General features: G+C 40.1%; 1 protein-coding gene across 6 annotated transcripts in view; it reads right to left on the bottom strand.

Moving 5' to 3' along the window:
- Window positions 1–952: 952 nt before the first annotated feature.
- The window catches only part of LOC123963771 (protein shisa-6), a 76,934-nt gene continuing 58,764 nt past the window's right edge, over window positions 953–19,122 (bottom strand). For 2 of the 6 annotated variants that reach the window (XM_046040832.1, XM_046040825.1), the window contains 4 exons: window positions 12,223–12,285; window positions 11,265–11,285; window positions 9,519–9,647; window positions 953–1,890 (listed from right to left, as the gene is read on the bottom strand). In XM_046040832.1, coding sequence (XP_045896788.1) covers window positions 1,262–1,890; window positions 9,519–9,647; window positions 11,265–11,285; window positions 12,223–12,285 — 842 coding nt within the window. In that variant the 3' untranslated portion in view covers window positions 953–1,261. Of the gene's footprint in view, window positions 1,891–9,488; window positions 9,648–11,264; window positions 11,286–12,222; window positions 12,286–17,029; window positions 17,061–19,122 lie in introns of all 6 variants that reach the window. The other 4 variants (XM_046040848.1, XM_046040857.1, XM_046040817.1 and 1 more) reach the window with 3 other exon arrangements.

Here is a 19,122-nt window from a genome sequence, read left to right as displayed (position 1 = left end):
AGAAATGTGACAAAAGCATGATTGTTCAATTAAGAGCACATGGGATTCCAGACAATAAGGCATTGCTTTAATGAAAACATCTGGACAGACAGTTCACAGTTTAATTGAATTAAGTTGATGGACTAGCGATCATGACGTCCTTTTTAGTACTGATTGTTTCAGTCAACACATCGACGCAAAACCCGACCTATTCGCTCCTCAGCTCCAACACAGAGTACCTGATATGTAGAGATGGAAGCAGCCGGCCAATCACTACCTAAGCAGGGTGGGTGGGGGAGGGTCATCGTTGTGGACGACAAAGCAAGGAAATGTATTAACAGAAATTTGGCTAACTCTAACAACCATCAGGTTCCATTTTCACCTGTGGATTTACATCTGCACACTGAAGCTGCCAATTAACAGTGGTGAAAGGTTGTTTCGTACACAATCATTCTATGCTACAAGCACAGTTAAAAAAGAGAAAAATATACCCCATATACATATTACATCCACATATTTTGCAGACATCTGTGGAAATAATATTAATTTGGGATCTTTGCCTTATCTAAAATTATTAATTGGGAATCCGTGATAGATTCCAGGTGGAAAGAAAAACAAAACATAATAGCCAAAGGGCCAGCTTTCTTGTTTTAATGCTGCTAATATAGCCTATTTACACTTATCTATTATATGCAACAGAAATAACCTCTGTTTTCACTAAGAAGCTGATATGTTCTGGCCTTTTTCCAAAGAAGAAGAGTTAAATAAACCAAACAAAAAAAGGGAATTCATTAATTGTGCTTTTTAACCCATAAATCCACTTCATCGTTGAAATGGGACAATTTTAAGAGGCACCACTTTAAGTGCTTACATCAGTCAATGAGAATCTCTAAAGCTATAACAAGGACTGAAAATACAAATAGTAAATATAGTATATTTATATATTTATAAAGTTGATACAATTCCCTTCCAGTCTCATGTCCAATTTAAAAAATAGTTTCTTCTTGCTGTCAAACGTCTAACATGAAGGATCCCTCTTTGTGTCAACGCGCAAAGCCCTTATGATGCTCTAAGAGAGAAGTGTCTTTGCCGGGGTTGCTTCTAGTTTCCCAAAATCTGGATGACACAGGAAGCTTGTGCTAAAAAGCAGGAAGAGTTTTAATGTAGGAGGTTGTTTAAATAAGAGGACAGAACACCTCTGCTTAGGAGACTTGCTGATATGAGCGATTTCTTTTGACGTCATTGGTGTGTCTCAGAAACCCTTCAGCTGACCATTCTGCGGTTAAACAGTTACCTCGTTCTTACTGGCAGTGCGGTATGTGTGGTGGTGGCCGGGAATGTACTGTAGGTGGTCCACCGTGTGTGTTCGTCGTGAGGCAAACGCCTGCCTCTTTGACGTGCTCGCTTGATGGTTGACCGTCAGCGTGTTGTAGGAGTCGTTAGAGGCACTGGGTTGAGAGTGCATCTTGGTCATCTTGTGGCGGTCCATGACAGGCGTGATTGGCAGCAGCATGTCGGCGTGAGACATTGCCCGTGCCATCGCCTTCTCCCGGAACTTGTCACGCCTCATCGCCGGGGACAGCAAGGGATCCTGGGAGTGGAGGCGGTCGGCTGACAGTAGCTGCTCGTCTGACAGGTGGCGACTGCTGCTGTATGCAGCGGCCGCCATGACACCATACGAAGATAAGCCGTAATCTCCTCGACGCGGTGTCCTGGGAGGAGACAGGACATGGTCCTGGGACATGGCCCTCTGGACTCGGCGGGGACGCTGCCGCTGCTGATGCTGATGCTGCTGGTGTTGCTGATGCTGCTGGGGATCTGCATTCAGCTTCACCATGTGGGTTGGTCCCCGGCCACCAAAATCAGGATGATGATGCTTCCTCGTGTAGTACTCATCTACATCCTTATCACCTGAGGAGTAAGAAGACAAACGTAATCAGAGAGAGACAATATTGAGTATTGGGATTTTGTTGTAACAACTCTTTTAGAATGGGTTTTCTACTCTGGCGTGATTCCCACATTTCCTAGAATGCCATTTAAGTACACTCACACCTGTACTGACAGAATACATTCTGATGGACACTTGGTGAACCATGGGTCCATTTCACTAAATATGCAACATATGCAAGTTGCGATTATCAGCATAAGATGATTTCCTTTCCTGTAATTTTTGACAAATTTCTCTAATCAAAACAAATACAATTCTTGCAAGGAATGCGTGTGCATGCAAGAGCCCTGTGGGACTTCCAAATTTATATGCAATTTTCAACTACCAATGTGTGAAAATGATTTGAAATCTGAGTGTAAGCAGTGCTCACAAATCACTTTCTTGCAGCAGGCCCTCAGACCACTGGAAGGTTTTGGACAGATTTTTTTTAATGCTCTGTTTAAACACCCTCCCCCAGATGAGGGTAAAGAGTAGGAAACTCAGAAGTTCACTACTTCTTTTTCCTTTCCCTGTTTCTGGTCGCACACACATTCTTTAAAGCTTTCAGAAAAGATCTCCAGCCAACCTCACGACTTGATACCCAGCTGGGGGGAGGCAGCTCATTGGGCACAACACAAGTTTCCCCTTGTACATGTGGTTGTGTGGACTCAGACAACATCAAAATCTAACATAAACATACTGACTGAACAAGAGTGGTTAAAAAGCATTAGGGAGGAAAATGAGACAAATTTTTCTCCATTATATCTGTCCTACACCTTCTGGCTGCTGTTGAAGGGATGAAGTGATGATGATTATCTACACAGTAGTTGGAGAACTGTTTTGAACTGTTTTCTCCTTTTCCTTCATGAAAACGGGACAACACCAGACTCTCATCAGTGTAGTTGTCCTTCAGTGTGGCTCATCAGTATGCCACAATAACAGTTCACAAGCTGGTTGTGCCGGGCAACCAGTCGTTTAATTCCTCTGCCAGAAAGCAGGTCAGTCTCTTCGCTAGGTGCACTCATGCTCCTAACAGTAAAGTCATTTACAGCTGTATTAACCACAGACCACAGGCAATCAGCTCTCAGCAGACTTGTTCTTGGAAACGCTTGCACACAGGGGGATGCTACCAGTTGAGGCTGAGGGGCTGTTACCTTTGCAGTAGTTAATTATTGCAGAACAAAGAGGTCGAACGGTCGTTTTAGGACCATACCACGCTTGACCGAGTGGTGGAGACGAGAGATGATGGGAATTGTTTGTCTGGATGCTCGGCTCTCTGGGAGAGATGTCATGCCTGGATGCAGAAGGTCACCTTATTGTCCCTCCATGAGGGGTTTCATGTCCACTGCTCTGTGCATTCCTAATGAAAGAGGCCCAACTTTGGCCTGTGGCGATGTGCTTCAGCATTTTTCCCTGAAGGGTGGGTTTAGATGTGACATTATGGCAGAAAATGTCAACCAGAGGCTACAAGTATACAGACAATCAAAAAGACGCAGCTAGTAGCTCCATTAATAGGTCAAATTCAAGTATCCAGTAGCTCTGTTGTGATTATAGACTAAAGTTTTAATGTGGCGGGGATTTTTTCATGTCCTGCTATGATAAGAATGAGAATCCATACATGAATACTCAAATAAATGGCGAGTGTTAGATGATAGCCAGTGATGTTGCTGACAGGAACAAATAAAGACCAAGTCAAAAACTATGGTGATTGTGACTCAAGTAAATACTAAACACACGCCCCTCTTACTGTAACAGAAATACTGTTACCATTCATTACCATTCGCTTCCTTTAAAAAAAATTAAGTTACTGTCAATAAAACTGCAAATGTTTCAAATTAATAGCTTAGTGAAGTTTGCACATCCACTGCATTTTCTTCAAAATAAAAGCTTAACAGGAAAGGGAAGGATTATGCTTATTGTGCTGCTGCAAGTCTTTTCATGTAAAAGAGCCACCTCAAAAAGGCCAACTACAAATGCATTTCTTCCCCTGGAACTTCCATTTGATTTAAGACTTGCCTTTTATGAGCGCACACTTGTTACACTGTTTACACTTTAAGTGAGTGAAATGATTTAAAAGGGGCAATGCATATAATCTCTACGGCTCTGATAAAATGCAAGACTTTACAATTAACATGATTGCGAGAGGCTAAAGGGTCCCAAATGTGGAGTGGAGCTACAAACACAGGAAATTGCTAACAACGGCTAATTAAACCCCAGCTCCCACTCTGCTAGATTAGATTCAATACAGCCAGTGTATTTATGTGACAGCTATTGATCACAGAAGCCCGTAATCATATAATGCACTGATACTCGTGAAACTGGTGGAACATCAATTATAAAGTGATCTTTAGAGAGGTTCCGAGCAGGAGAGGAGAAATTAAAGGAGGAAATGCAGCAATATCCTTTGAGTTTTTTCTTTTCTGGAAGATTTAAGATGGCATGTTTGTTCTAAAAGGTGTTTTGATCCCTTTTAGGGTGATTGTGGTGAAAGACACAAAGCCAAACAAGATTTGTTTCTCCTCCTTTTTGTGGCCTCCTTGAAGGAGCTGAGCAGGTTACTTTAGGGCAGCGTCCTCAATCTCTGCCTCGATGACATCACTGAAGGATGTGCAAGATGGAAGAGGAATCGCACACACAGACAGACGTGCACACACACACACACACACACACACACACGCACACAGACAGACACACACGTCATTTAAAATTGCAAATAAACCACACTAATTTAATTTTGTCATCGTCTCTCCGGATGGTTTAATTAAAATAGCAACTAATCACATTACTTTTAGGCTTGTTTCCAAAGACCTCACTCATGCTTGAACCTACAATTAATTTTTTTGTCTTTGAGTGGAAGGGCTTTCTTCAAGGGACGACTTTGCTTGCTTGTTTGACAAATTCTGGAGGGCTCCTGTCTCAAATTCGAAAAGCGCTTTGTAGTTCAGCGTGATTCATCTCTGCGATTTTCTGTGTGTGTACAAGGCTCCAGCGAGATAAGAGCAAAGCCTCGAGTTGATAAGGGAGAGAAAAGGCAAATGTATAAAAGAATTTTGAGTGCACTGAAAGGAGATTGCACCCATGCATGTTTTTCTATTGCGTAATAGAAAAACATGCCACCAGAAATGGACCGATGACACATTTAAATGGCTTTCTCTCAGTGTATCTTCTCTTAAGGTGAATGGTGCATTCCCATGTGTTTTGTACCAATGCATAGCAATGCGAAAATCTGCTGTGCATTGAATTCATTCCTGCAAAAAATGCTTTGAAGAAAACGTACAGCATAAATACTCTGTATAGGGATAAAGGGCTCTGCAATGTTTTCACTGACACTTCAGTGTAAACCCAGAATAGCTTGTTGAGGCTAAAGGCTAAATGTTTCTAGAAAGATTTACTGTCAACAAATGTTTACACTGTATACTTGAATCACTCGATTGGCATCCTAGTTATATATTGTGCTATGTGTACACTTTCTTGGATGGATAGATGAATGTGTTTTGTTACTATTTACTGTGGTGTTAAACTGCAGACACACTGATATCTTATTCAATGTCTGTTTACTTGAGTGCAAGAAAAGAAATCTGAAAGAAGAGACCGAAGACTGGGAGAAATATCTGCCATTCATTTAGTTCACCAATTTAAAAGGAATTTTCGCGCTCAGTTGAGAGAAAACGTCCCTATTTGAGGATCTCATCACTCTCATTCAAAATTTGAAGCTCATCTGAAAGTGGTTCATCTCAAAAGCTGACGCATGAAAAATGGATACGTCTCAAGTGGAGGATCTGAAGTGTAAGTAGTCAACTAAAAATAATAGACTTTATAAAATATTTTTGTTCCTGGTACTTTAAAGATTCTGTTTGAACCACGTTTGCAAAATCATCTAGAGCTGTACATCAGCTGGAGGAGAGATAAATACACCGCAAGTTCTGCTTTTGATACATCTTGGTATTATCTGACAGAACAGACCATTCAGGTAAAAGATTTGGCATTGGTGTCGATTCAGAATTAACACTATCTGTGTTTTCACTCCATTATACTGCAAACCAGGATACAGGATACATCAGGCCTACGGCATCTATTAACCATCTACAAGCTGCTTTTTACTAACTTCAGTCCTCATTTTACCAATTAAATCTAATCTTGAATATCCCAAAAACGAATTTATTTTTTCTAAATCATGCCCATTCTGTACCAAAGGAAGGTTACCCTTCATACAACACTTCATGCAAATACCTTGCCAAAATGACAAATTGCATTTCTTCACTTACGACATTCACTCCAGGGTCAAATGACTCTACAGTATTCCCGGATATTTATGGGTTCCAGCTCAGATCGTCAGTGATGACAACATGACACCCGGATGGACACGCTACTATTCGCGCCTTTTCTGCCATGGCTCTTTTATCCGTTTCTATCTGAGGATGTCTATAAACATCTCATCCATTTGTTTCTGTAGTATTTGCATGTGACTTTATACCCGCCCTGCGTTGTCTTTCGAGGCATACAAACATCATAATAATCGTTTCAGATTAACACTTTGTTTCAACTGCAAAATTTACAACCATGGCAATTCTTGTCCATACAGATACTCTAAATATCTCAATTCCTTTTCTGCTCTTGCTCCTTATTCACTGGCACAAGTTTATTGTTTCTTTCCATTCTCTGAGCAGTCTCAGCGTATGATAATGCTTTTCCTGCTCTGATCTTTTTCAATTCTATTCCCTTAATTCTTTTTGAACACTGTGCTGACCCCCATACAGTGATTTCCCCCGCAGTGCATTGCACTTTGCTTGCTCCTTCTCTTCTTTGCACTCCTCCACATGGCAGTTATTCTTGCCACATCTTATGGCTCCTCTACAAACTGCAGCAACATATTCATATTCCTGACAGCAGAAACATCTGAGACGAGCTCTCTGATTTGGCCTCACCCTGTAACTAGTGATGTGTGGATTGATCCTAATGTATCTATTTCTGATACCAACGTTTCCTGCTCCAGGATTGATACTCATATAAAAGGATCCATGTATAAACTCAGTAATTTGGAGTGAGTGTGTGTTTTATCATAGGTATCTTACTGTCACCAGGATGGTTTAACTACTAGGTTGATAGGAACTACTTTTCCTTCCGCCTGTCAAAGTCATGCTTGCGCTACGGCTCTATGATGTGAAGTGAGCCACTGCAGCCCTTTACATTTCCCGAGATTGAATACTTACTCTGGCTGACAGTAAAAACAGTCACGTCTGGCTGTGTTGTAGCTTTGAAGGTAATAATGACGCTGTGTGCAAAGGCAGTGAAATACTTTGGAAACACCACAAACTTCGCTAAACATCTGAGATTAAGTCAAAATAATAGGATGATGTTATGAAGCAGCAGTTCTGAGCAGGATATTTTCATTATAATTAAAGAATATGACAGTAGTTTGATGTCTTGTTGTTATGCAGCTATTATTTTGAATTGGTAAGGCTATAGCCTACTCCTTATTTCTCTCATAAATACAGAAACGGGAGAGGGAGGTCACATTAAACTAGAAATAAAATATGTAAAAAGTATCGGTATCGGCAATACCAGCCTGGGTATTACTTGGTATTGGATCGTATAGGAAATAAGTGGTATCGCACATCACTACCTGTAACACACACAATCAAAAAATACGCTTTCTGGTAATTCCCCCCCCCCTTAAAGGTCAAACACACCGGATGACTTTCCTCCTTCTCCTCTTTTCCGAATCTTCTTGCATCACACACATCTTCAATATACCAAAATTACTCTACCTCCACAGACAATGACACGCCACTTACCACTACTTTCTTTTTTATTTCTGATCTGAGTGGGAAGCAAGTCTAACTACTATACTCTCCAAATACATGAATCTTCAGGGCTTTATCTCTCTGACGCTTTGACACACACTCAATGATAACCACCCCGCTTCTTGTTCCTGACCGACCGTACATCTCCAAGTTTTCCTCCTACAAACTTCCGTTTGTGTCACAGCTACCATCAACAACGTCTCCTCTTTCTTCGTATGACTAGAATCGCTTAAAAGATTCTTCTTCTTCCTTTTGTTCAATTTATTTTCAAATCCACTTGTGTCCTTGTTTCCTATTTTGCTCTCCAATTCCTCCACTACCTCCATTTTCTCCACCTGCCACCTATCTTTCACTGGCCTTGATGCTGCTTTCTACTGTTTACTAACCCTGTTTTCCGGCATGGTTGTGACGTCAAGCGTGACACATCAGAGAAAAACAGAAAAGGCAAACCTTACTAGCAATGTGAAAGGAGTCTCTCGCTTGTTGTTAGCGGGTATAGCTGTGTTTAAAAACCTGCATATATGCAATTGTGATGTAAAAAAAGTATGTGTTTTCACACCTGGAAGAAAAAAGATGGTTTCTTTTTGATATTGGTCTGTTTATAACAAAACAAACCATGAGAAGTAAACATGAAGTCATATGGACTGACAGGAGACGCAATGAACTCACTGATTGATGATGATATCATCCTGCAGCACTACAGTATATGGATCCATGTGGACTTAAATTTTTCTTATCTTATGGTGGTTATGAGCATTGCAACTGCAATTTGACTGTTAGTATATGAATAATGATGAACTGATAGCAATAGGATAAAAAAAGAGAAAGTATTACTCTGAGGGGGGGGGTAGTTTGATAGTTACTGTGTAGTCACAAACACAAGAAAACTGGTCTAACTCTTTGTAACTCAGGGAAAACCTTTGCATTCATATAGTGTACATGTAGTACATGTTATGGTTTAGGTTTTGATTCATGCTTAAATCACACATCCAATATCCTGAAATCCTGCGGTTGGTCAATTTTGTGGTCTCAGTAAAGTTGTTTGGTAAAGGTTGTGTGTGAGAGGACCCTCAGTCTTGTAACCAGAGTACCATGCTGGATCACAAACTCACCACTGTATTGGTAAATGTCCTACCTCCATATAATGCTGTCCCCTGTATACAGATAATCTTCATTGTCGGAAAGTCTGTTCTGAACTTTGTTTTGGAGTAATTTTCAACATAAACTTAAACTGGAAACACTGACTTCCTATCAGGCATTCAAACGCCACATTCAAAACATGTTTTAAAATGTCACAGCGAAGATAATGAACTGTAGCATTGCTGAGATATTAAAGCGCCATCTTGTTGGCCTATAGAAGTCATTCAGCTGCAAAAAAAATGTCTCTTTTAATATGTCATTAAGAGACATTAGCAACATGACATGGGCTGCAGATGGAGCCAAATTACACGCCAATTAGATGTCAGTCCATGGGCCGATAGATGAGTCGATGGGAATGCGTATGGAGGTTCTAGCGGGTTGTCATGCATTTTAAGAAGTTTATATCCCTAAAAAGGTGAAAAAGTGAGAGGACTATCTGCATGATGAGCCACTAAACATCTGGAGATACTTATCATGATACATGTCTCTGTAATGGACATTTAGATGTTTCATCAGGCCAGACGTGCTGAATGTGGCGACCCTTTAATGCACAGGGCATGAGGGTGACGTCATTCCCTGTCTTTTTTTAGTGCATCAGGCAGACCAAGGCGACCAAGGACAAATGAAGGACCACCTACTTAATCTGTGGAGGGAGGAGGAGTATTTACTTAAGTCAGACTTGAGGGCCAGCTCGTAGGAGGGCGGCAGATGGCTGAGGTTCTGGAAGGATCTGGAGAGGGACAGGTCGTAGGGCTCCGTGGCTGAGGTCAGGATGTTGTTCATCCGCTGGGGTCTCTCTACAGGGGACAGGGAAGGAAGCGGTGCGGTGCAGTCAGTGTGCAGTGACAGTCAAAAAGATGGGAAATACACTGGGAGTCTTTACTGGAGGAGAGAAAGGGAGGCAGAAAGGCAGATAAAGAAGGCAAGGTGTGATGTAGTGGGAAGTGTGGATACGGAAAGATTTTGGGTGACCTGTTGACCCTTTGTTGGAGATTATGGAGGTCTTTAGTTTTTAGGTTTTGCATTTTGAGATGTAAAACAGATTTTTCTTAACCCTTTTTCTCCGAAATGAAAGCTTTTTGGTGTTTTAAAGTCATGGCTGCAGGCAGGGAGCCACATACCCATACCATCTGCACTGTCATCTAAAGGTGTGTTCAGATCAAATGTGAAGTGAATGTCCAATGCACTGACCGAACAGATGCTTGATTAAGCTGTAGCTAGTTAGTTGAGAATGACTTTGTATATTACGTGCTATGACTAATTCAAATACTTGTTGTTCACATAGCTGTTTTCTTTAATAACCTTCTTGGATAAATATTGGTTATATCCATGTTCAGTTGCAATGCCCAACACTAGGTGTGCATGTTGGCCCCTTTGCAAACCTCTGCAACCTACAGTTACTTATAGCACTCTGCTCTGCAGAGACATTAATGTGTAGGTTCTCAGAAGTAAAATTTGGTGTCAGTCTGAGCACACTTTAAGGAATAGGCCATTTTGTGCACCAACATCCACCAGGAGGCATCTGTGAATAACAGAGTCATGTCAACAACATGTAGGTGATACAGGGGTCTTTTTGGATACACTATATACAAAAAAGTTAAAAGAAGAAATAATACACTGGGATAAAGTGATTAAAAAGGCAATCTACAGTAAACTCACTGAATTTTGAAGGGAGTCTGGTATTTCAAGGGCATTTTAAGATTATTGTGTACTGAATGTTGATGAGTTGTGGCATCAATAAAATGTACAAATCTGTGCTTCTTTGCCTTCTCACATTTTGAGCCAAATGAAAACTACATCTGCGTCTAAGCAGCTCAAGTGACACTTGGTTCATTGTGAAAGGCCTTTAGCAGTTCTGTTTCTGGTATCAGTGATGTGTGTGGCACCATTACGGCTCCCTGCACTGTGCGGAGCTCCTGTGGCTTCAGTATTTGGGACGCCCAGTCATGGGTCAGGTGGCGCAGCGGGTGGGGAGGGCTGGGATACGGGGAGGGACTCTGGTGCTGGATTTAAAAATAGGACGGGGCAACTACTGCAGCAAGGAGGACAGGGACACACAACACCAAGGAGCATATGGTGTAGAAGGGAGACATTCACTGAGTTGAAAAAAGAGAGTGTTGGCGTGTGTGTGTGTGTGTGGGGGGGGAAGATAGAGCCGGTTAGTTGGAGTGAAACAGGAAAAATAATGCGTGAAGAAAAGATTTTGAGATTGGGCTAAAGGTCATGGATTGTAATGCAGCGGCATGAAGTTTAGTGACTGCAAAAAATACACAAGCAATCAAAAAAAAACAGAAAGGAGAATACACAATGACCCCCAGTGTCATGTAAAGAATTTTTATCTCTATATGATATATGTGGAAGAAAAGGTGAAGAAAAAAATACACATAATCACCATGTGTATGTGTATTACTTACCGTATCTCATTTGTCTGTGGGCTAACAAATCCAAGTGAGAAAGAAAGGATCAATAACAATCAATGCGCACAAAATGTTTAAACCAAACCTCCCATGGTAGAGGTGGACCATGGTCAAAGCCTGTATTGCAAGGATGTTGCGAAGAGTTAACACAAAGATCAAACCAGCTACCCCTGAATTAGGCAGAACAGCGACGATCATCGTCAGAAGCTATATAGACTTCAAAAGTACTTTTGAAACCCATTTTCCCAATGAAAAGGCCGTCCTTTTTAAGAGGCAGACAAGCACAGGCAGAATGTGGACTGCAGCGCTCCACTAATGGTGGAAAAGTTTGTATAAGGACTCATTGATGATCTCTCAGCTTTAACCTGAAAACACTGACACAAAACATCGACCTTATGTAACAAGCAAGGCCCGAATACCTCTTGAATTACATTGTGTTTCATTTCATTGCCGTTTAGATGCAGGGGCATTCAATAAGTCCACACTAAAAGCTGCTCTCCTTCCACGGAAAATCACATTTTGAAAAATAGATGGGATTCAGTAACAGTAATTGGGCTTTCAATAACTGCACAGATGATACTTTGATTATCATACACTTTCTGCTTTCATTTTCTCCGAGGACTTCTTTATCAGTTCCTCAGATTTTAATTTCCCCGTGAGAGATATACTTTTGTCCTTGAAATTGGAAATAGTCTATCGCAAGAATTGTTTGGCTTACTTTAATTTAGAGACAGATAATAATGCATATTATTTTGGAACGTCATGTCAGGTCAATCATCTGTTTTTTTAAAGTCAGTGTAACTTACGTAGAACTTTATTTCAGCATTGAAAAGATGCAGCATGGTGAGGTTTTGCTGGTTATTTTTCCCAGTATGCATTACATTTTCATTTCAGTATTACACAGTGATTGTCTGTCTCCAATTAAGGACTATACTACATTAATGTGTTTTCTTACCTAGCTTAGGTGTGAGCGCAGTCAGATCCAGGTGGCTGTGCTGGTAGTCGTGGTGATGGTTTCCTATTGTAAGAAGAACAAAGAGTTCATTTCAACATGTTAGGTTGAAGAGTCGTTAGATATATGTTTAGTCATTACCCTTGATGTTAAAGGGTCAGTTCAATCGAATCACCAAAAATCATATTTTCCCTCTTGACCTTTGTGGCTAGCCATGTGGTTAGTTTCAGTTCAGTTTTTGAGATTTCCTCTGCAATAGTCCAACAATTGGACTATTGTAATGGTGTCTTCTCTGGTATCCCCACCTTCTACTGGTCTATAAATCTCTACGTTTCTGACTGTCTTTTTCATATAATTCATTTCAGCTTTCCAGGTCATCCAGTAAGAGTCTCTGAACTGTTCAGTCCAAACTAAACTTGTAGAAGCAGCATTTGGAGCTGAAACAATCTTACACAAGATAACACTCGCCTCAGGTTTAACTGTTCTGGTTCTCCACCGCCTTTGACTTATTCAGTATCCTCCTCACATCCTCAACTACCTTTTTATTTATTTCTGCTGTCTTATTTAAAAAAAAAAAATTGTTCTAAAATGTTAATGATTAATAAATTATTTATAAATTGTCTTATACTATACTTAATTATAGAATTTTTTGGTCATTCTATGAGCATGGCCTTTAAGAATTGTTGTAAAATGTGTTTCCCTCAAGATGAATTACATTTGGTGATCCTGACTTTAAAGTACCAAGCCACCATCAGGTCAAAATGTTTATTTGTCCAGTACATTGTTTGTGACCAAATAGCTGCTAAGGTACTTAGCAATTATTAGCATGCAGTGATGGAATGTAACTAAGTACACTTCCTTATTTAAGTACTGTGCTTGACTATGTATAAGGTAAATATGTTCAACTATACTTGAGTATTTTCATTTCATCATACTTCTACTTCACTACAGTTCAGAGGGAAATATTGTACGTTTAATAAAAGCATTTTACAATCAAAACATATGATGAGTTTATGAGGCAGCGTTTCAACGATTAAACAACCCAACATCATAAATATGATTTACAATTAGTTCCACCTAGACCAGCTACAACAACAAAATGCTCCTTAAGCATTGCACTGCACTACATTACTGCATCAGTAATAATAATCCAATAATTTAATATATAAGCATTTTCTACACTTTGAGTACTTCTGGTTTTGATACTTAGTAGGCTATAGTTTAATATATTTTGCTAATAATACTTGTGTACTTTTACTTAGTAAAGCAATGCAGGACTTGATACTTTCACTTAAGTAAAGGAACTAAATACTTCTACCATTGTTAGTATGCTTCCATGTTAAACTAAGATGGTAAAAATTGTAAGCGTTATACATGCTAACATCAACATGTTAACATTGTCAGTGTGACCATGTTAGCATGCTGACGTTTTCTGTACAGCCTCACAGAGCTTGCTAGCGTGGCGTAAGTCTACAGTCTACTTGTTTAATACGTTATGCAACCACTTTGTATTAGCCCGTTTGTCTCTGTCTTGCCTTGATAATCTTCACATATTGTGGATTAGCTAGATACTGAAAAATGTGTTTTGGGATTTGGAGAACTGACCCTTTGTGAGTTTTAGCACCACAAGCTGTCTGACAAATCATCCTGTTCAACAGAGTATCAGTCGACATCCAAGTCCAGTCAGTGTTTGCTGTATCCCCACCAGATATAAGAGCTTTGATTTGTCAGTGCATCTCAAGAGAGCAGTAAACTGTCATGGCTCAGTTATGGGACTGTGAGTGTTTCTTCTGTTTGACAGTCCACAGTGTTGCTTTGCCAAAATGATTGATTACAGCCTCTTTATACAAGAACATGGAAGCAGCTACCATGGTGATCTATCTTTGCTGTAAGTGAGTCATTTGATGTTGCACTAATATCGTTATGTGTTGTTTGAGTGGTTAAAGAAGCAACATCTTCTGAGACCTCCATCACTGAGCAGCAATGTGAGTTCAAATAATATATAAATAATAATAATATGTTCATCTATCATCCTATAAGAATGTTATTGACAATAAAAACAAAGCCATGATGGCGTAAAACTACATATAAGGGCTCTTGAGCAAGCTTTGAACTGAAAATAGAGGGGTTGTGTTCTGGTTTTGCTAAAGATCAGTGCCTGCATTTCAATAATGATGCTTTACCAGCGGCTGGATGTGACATTTCTGACAGATGTTATTTGACTTTTTCTCAGATCTGAGCAAGTATTTAAATAATAATCTCACAGATTTAAATGTGGTGTTGGAATTTCTTGTTTATTTGAAATTGATATTAAGTTCAGGAGAAGAAGGAATGTAAAGGCTACAGTTAAATGGTTTCAAGTAGCTGTGTACCATAATTAGAAAACAAATCTTTGGTCCGTTCTTCCGGCAACTGTGATCTGCTTTCCAATCACACAGGTTTGAACAAGGGACCAATTATAGCAGCTACAGAAAGCTTAGCGAAATGACCCTGCCATGAATCTGAAATGAAAGCAGTTTTGCACCCAAGTAAATAACAACCTTTTACTATCTGTGTAATTGCAGAAACCATTTTTTCTTCCACGCCAGAGAAACCATCTGCAACATAAATTCCACACATTAAAATGCACCGGAGTTCTTAACCAAGGGTCAGTCTTTATCTTTATCACCCTGCAAGTATGATATTTCATTGAGGTACTCTCCAGTTCAGGGTTTACATTCATGTAATCCAGTTATGCCCTTTCTGTGAGATGTCTTGCTAGTGTTGTGGCACTAAACTGAGCACACATTGTAAAAATAATTATATATATATATATATATATATTTTGTATTTTTTTTCATGGTGAGGGTGAATTTCACAGAAGAGTCTGGTCCCAGCACTCGATGATGTAGCGAGGCATGAATCAGCCCCAGGAAAGTGAGCAATCACATAACACAAAGCAAGAGGTTATTACATGCTTCAGTTCAGTTTGGTCAGTGGTGAACAGTGTCATCTGAAAACTGCAGCAAAATGCCTGAAAATGTGAGTTTGTGTCCTAAAGTAAACTGCAATGAACAGCTAAAGAGGACGTGATCAGTTACAGGTGTAAGTAGATTCATTTTAGAAAATTATTTGAGGGCAGTCCGATGCTTAAATTCATATTTCTTTGTTCTTATAACTAGCAAGACAGGAAAATTACACCAAAATTCAAATCCATCATGCAGAACCTAAAGTCACAGATACCAGAATCCTGATTTATTTAGGCGTCTTCTTCCACTCAAGCCAAGCAGGATGACACGTTAGTCAATGAAATTGAGGGCACCAATGTTGCAATAAACTACAGTCTGTTGCAACAGCCGTGGATGGATGCAGTCTGTTTCTATTGTTTGTCACTCTCCATTTGCACCTTCTACAAATACTTGACATGTGCAGATATTCTGAGTATGTTTGAATGAACAATATGGATATGAAAATATTTGACATGGAAATCACATAGGAACATAATAAACCTATACTGTGTATAGAAGTATGTGGACACCAGAACAGCCATATGTGATTAATAAACATTCATTCCAAAAAGGTATCTCTGTTGCTATAACAGCTTCCCTTCTTCTGGAGTCAGGTTTGGATTTCAGGTAGATGTTGGAACCTGGCTGCAGGGGGTTTGCTCCCATTGAGCAACAAGAGCATTAGTGAGGTCCGACACTGATGTTGGAAGATGAGGCCTGGCTTGCAGTTTGTGTTCCAGTTTATCCCTAAGAACAACGTCAAGTTCCTCCACACAAACCTGGGAAAAGTATTTTTGTTGTTGTTTTTAATTTTCACCTTTATTAACAGTTGACTGTAGAGGGCAGACAGGAACAGGTAAAAGAGAGGGTATGACCTGCAACAAAGGTGAGTATGTGGTATGAGCCTTAAGTATTCAGTCAGCAGGACACCCAAAACATTTCTTTATGGACCTGGCTTTGTATACGGTGGCACTGTTATGCTGAGAGAGGAAAGGGTCTTTACACAGCACACCGTTTAAAAAATTACATTAAGATATATGTTAAAAGTCCAGTGTGTAGGATTTAGTGCCATCAAGCAGTGAGGTTGCAGATAGCAATCACCTAAATACCCCTCTCCTCAAGTGTGTAAAAGAACCTAGGGTGGCCACGAATCTACCTAACCCTAACGTGAAAGTGGACCTGCTCCCTCTGTGGATGTAAAGGGCTCATTTTAAGGTAACGAAAACACATCGGTTCTTATTTTCGGGTGAATATCCACTAATGAACATACTTTATATTATATTGCATATTCTGCCAATAGATCTACCTAAATTTTACACATTAGAACTTTAAATGGAAATAGGGACCTATATCATAGCCCAAACCATTGAAATAGGCACACATCACTAACAATTTTACAAGACATTGTAAACATTTAATATGTTACAAATGTTACCCAAGGAGGAACATAGTGTAGTATTTTGGGGACTACTTTCAGCACTTGAGACTAATAATGCTACTGCAGTAAAACCAGAGGTAACTGAGAAAGTGGAGCAAAAGTCTATGCATTTCTTCCTCTTCTTGTACATATCAGTTTTATCATTCACACTGAGGCATTGACATCCCAAATCCAGCTGACAGTGCTCAGCACTATGTGAAATATATGGAAAAGAAGATACCTGCTAAGTGTTAATACATAATGCAGCAGCTCTCACTGACAGTAAAGTGTGTCACTTGCATTGGCTTTAGTAATGCAGCCGGCTCTGTCACAAATGAATTGAATGCTTCCAGGTTCCAGCGGGTGGACAGAGGGGATCCCACTGTGACCCAGATCCATTTTAAACGCCTCACTCTGGGGAAGCTGATGGACAGACGCTGGCTATGGAGAGAACCCATGCTATGTCATTATGCTGGCAGAGTGTAAAGTACCATGTGGACCTGGTGGGACAGATCACCTCGTTTTGCCCTTGTGCATATGTATGTGTGTGATGTAGAGGCAGAATGACAGAGGGGAGGTAAGACAGGGAGAAAGATGGTGGTAATCTCAAGTGTCTTCCCCTTTTAGCCCATTTTAACCTCTAATCGACCTGTGATAGGCAGTACAATACCATAAAAGTTATGGTAGAATCAAAACAACTTCCAATCTGACGGCATTGTTATCTGAAAAATAGGCAGTTGAATCTGTCTAAATTCAGTGCAGTTGGCAACAGCAAAAATGTATGATCATTACATTGAAATTACACTTCACGCAAAATGTTTATTTTTTTTATTTTTTTAGAATCAAATAGGCCTATTTGATCAAAAAGTCTCTGGAACGTTAAGCCCCAGAGATTCAGGGCCTACTCAGGAAAGTTCCTTCGATGTCTTTAGCTTTTGAACTCCAGCTTTCTCCAGAAAAGTGAAGATCGGGCAAATCAGACTAATGTGTCTGATCTAATTGTACAGTTTTGTTTGAGAGTTCATTATTGCCCATGTCGAGACAAAAACAGTGTTTGTGTTGTTCTTGGATGTTGGAAAGAAGAGGTTACAGTAGCTTGGCCCCACACCTCTAACTGTCCAGCAGTTCACGGTGCTGGTGGCCATTTCTCCAGGGTTAGAGAAACAATTGGCCAGTCAGGGCTTTGTATGCAGCCTAGGGTGGGCGACATGGATAACATTTTCTATCACAGTATTTTATACTACAATTTTTTTACGTGATATCGATATATATCATATGTCCCTCCACCTCTATAACATTAGTCTGATTACCTGACTAATGTTGTGGAGGAAATTTGGACACAATAGGCAAGATACCCACATGCGTCAAGGAATTAATGTGTTTTCTGGTTATTTTACAATGCAGTGTGTTTATTAGGAGTTGCACTTACTGATTTAAACAATTTCCAACCAAATGGCTAATATGTGATACAAGAAAGCATCCATTTTTGAGGATGTTATGTGGCAAAGAGCTACTGTTCAAGCAAAATAAAGAGAAATGAATGTCATGCATGCAGCTGATGCTTTAATCTATTGGCTGGTATTCATCTTTGATGACTTGGTGGCATCTTGGTGACACCACATCTGCCATCTTTTCTTCAATGAAACACGCCTGAGCTCCTCATTGGCACATATTAGTATAGTGGGTATTTTAAAAATGTACGTGTTGCCAGTAGCATTTTCCACTCTGTGCGTTCAACTTAATTATGTTTTTTCTCTGCACATGAATGAATCTTAATTGCGTCTGCAAGTGAGCCACATCTTCCTGAAATCATCACTTCCAGTAACATCCTCTGCTGATGATAAATCATTGCAATAATTTTGCATCTCACAAGCAGCAGTTTTTAAACTCTGTCCTGCTTAATTGACTTACTTTGACTTACATTATTACATTTTCAGATGTGTACAACAGAAAGCATCGGCCCACACAAACTCTCAGCCTTACCCATACAGGTTGACGGACGTCGCCTCAGGGACCACAGCTTCTTTGAGTCTGTGAATTACTAACAAGGATAAGCACAGATTTATCTGATGTCTTCTTCGATATGTCAGAAGTAACATCACACAAAGCTGCCGTTATCCTTGCCGTGGAATATTGGACTCCGTGAAGTAAGAGGCCAAAAACAGAGCAAAAACTGAAGGATCCACGTTGCCAGCTGAGGCTGGAATGATGTTTGGGTCTTCAAAGGGAAAAACATGCACTGTGAAAAAAATCTGCTGAAACAAAGTAGATTCTAACGTAACACAAATTGACCAACAGCTTGGCTCTTATCTTAATACATGCAATGCTGATAGTAATTTTGTGGCAACAGTTTGTGCTTGTCCCTTTCCGACTTTAACATGACAAGGTCCCCATGTACAAAGCAGTCCGTAAAGAAATGGTTTCCCCTGTAGGATCTTGACTGGCCTGCACAGAGCCCTGAACTCCATCCAACACTTTTGACAATAACTGGAACACCAA

Source organism: Micropterus dolomieu, linkage group LG02, assembly GCF_021292245.1.
Source record: "Micropterus dolomieu isolate WLL.071019.BEF.003 ecotype Adirondacks linkage group LG02, ASM2129224v1, whole genome shotgun sequence".
In the NCBI taxonomy this organism is placed as follows: domain Eukaryota; kingdom Metazoa; phylum Chordata; class Actinopteri; order Centrarchiformes; family Centrarchidae; genus Micropterus; species Micropterus dolomieu.
Note: the sequence above shows the minus strand (reverse complement) of the source record. Positions and strands in the feature narration are given on the sequence as shown.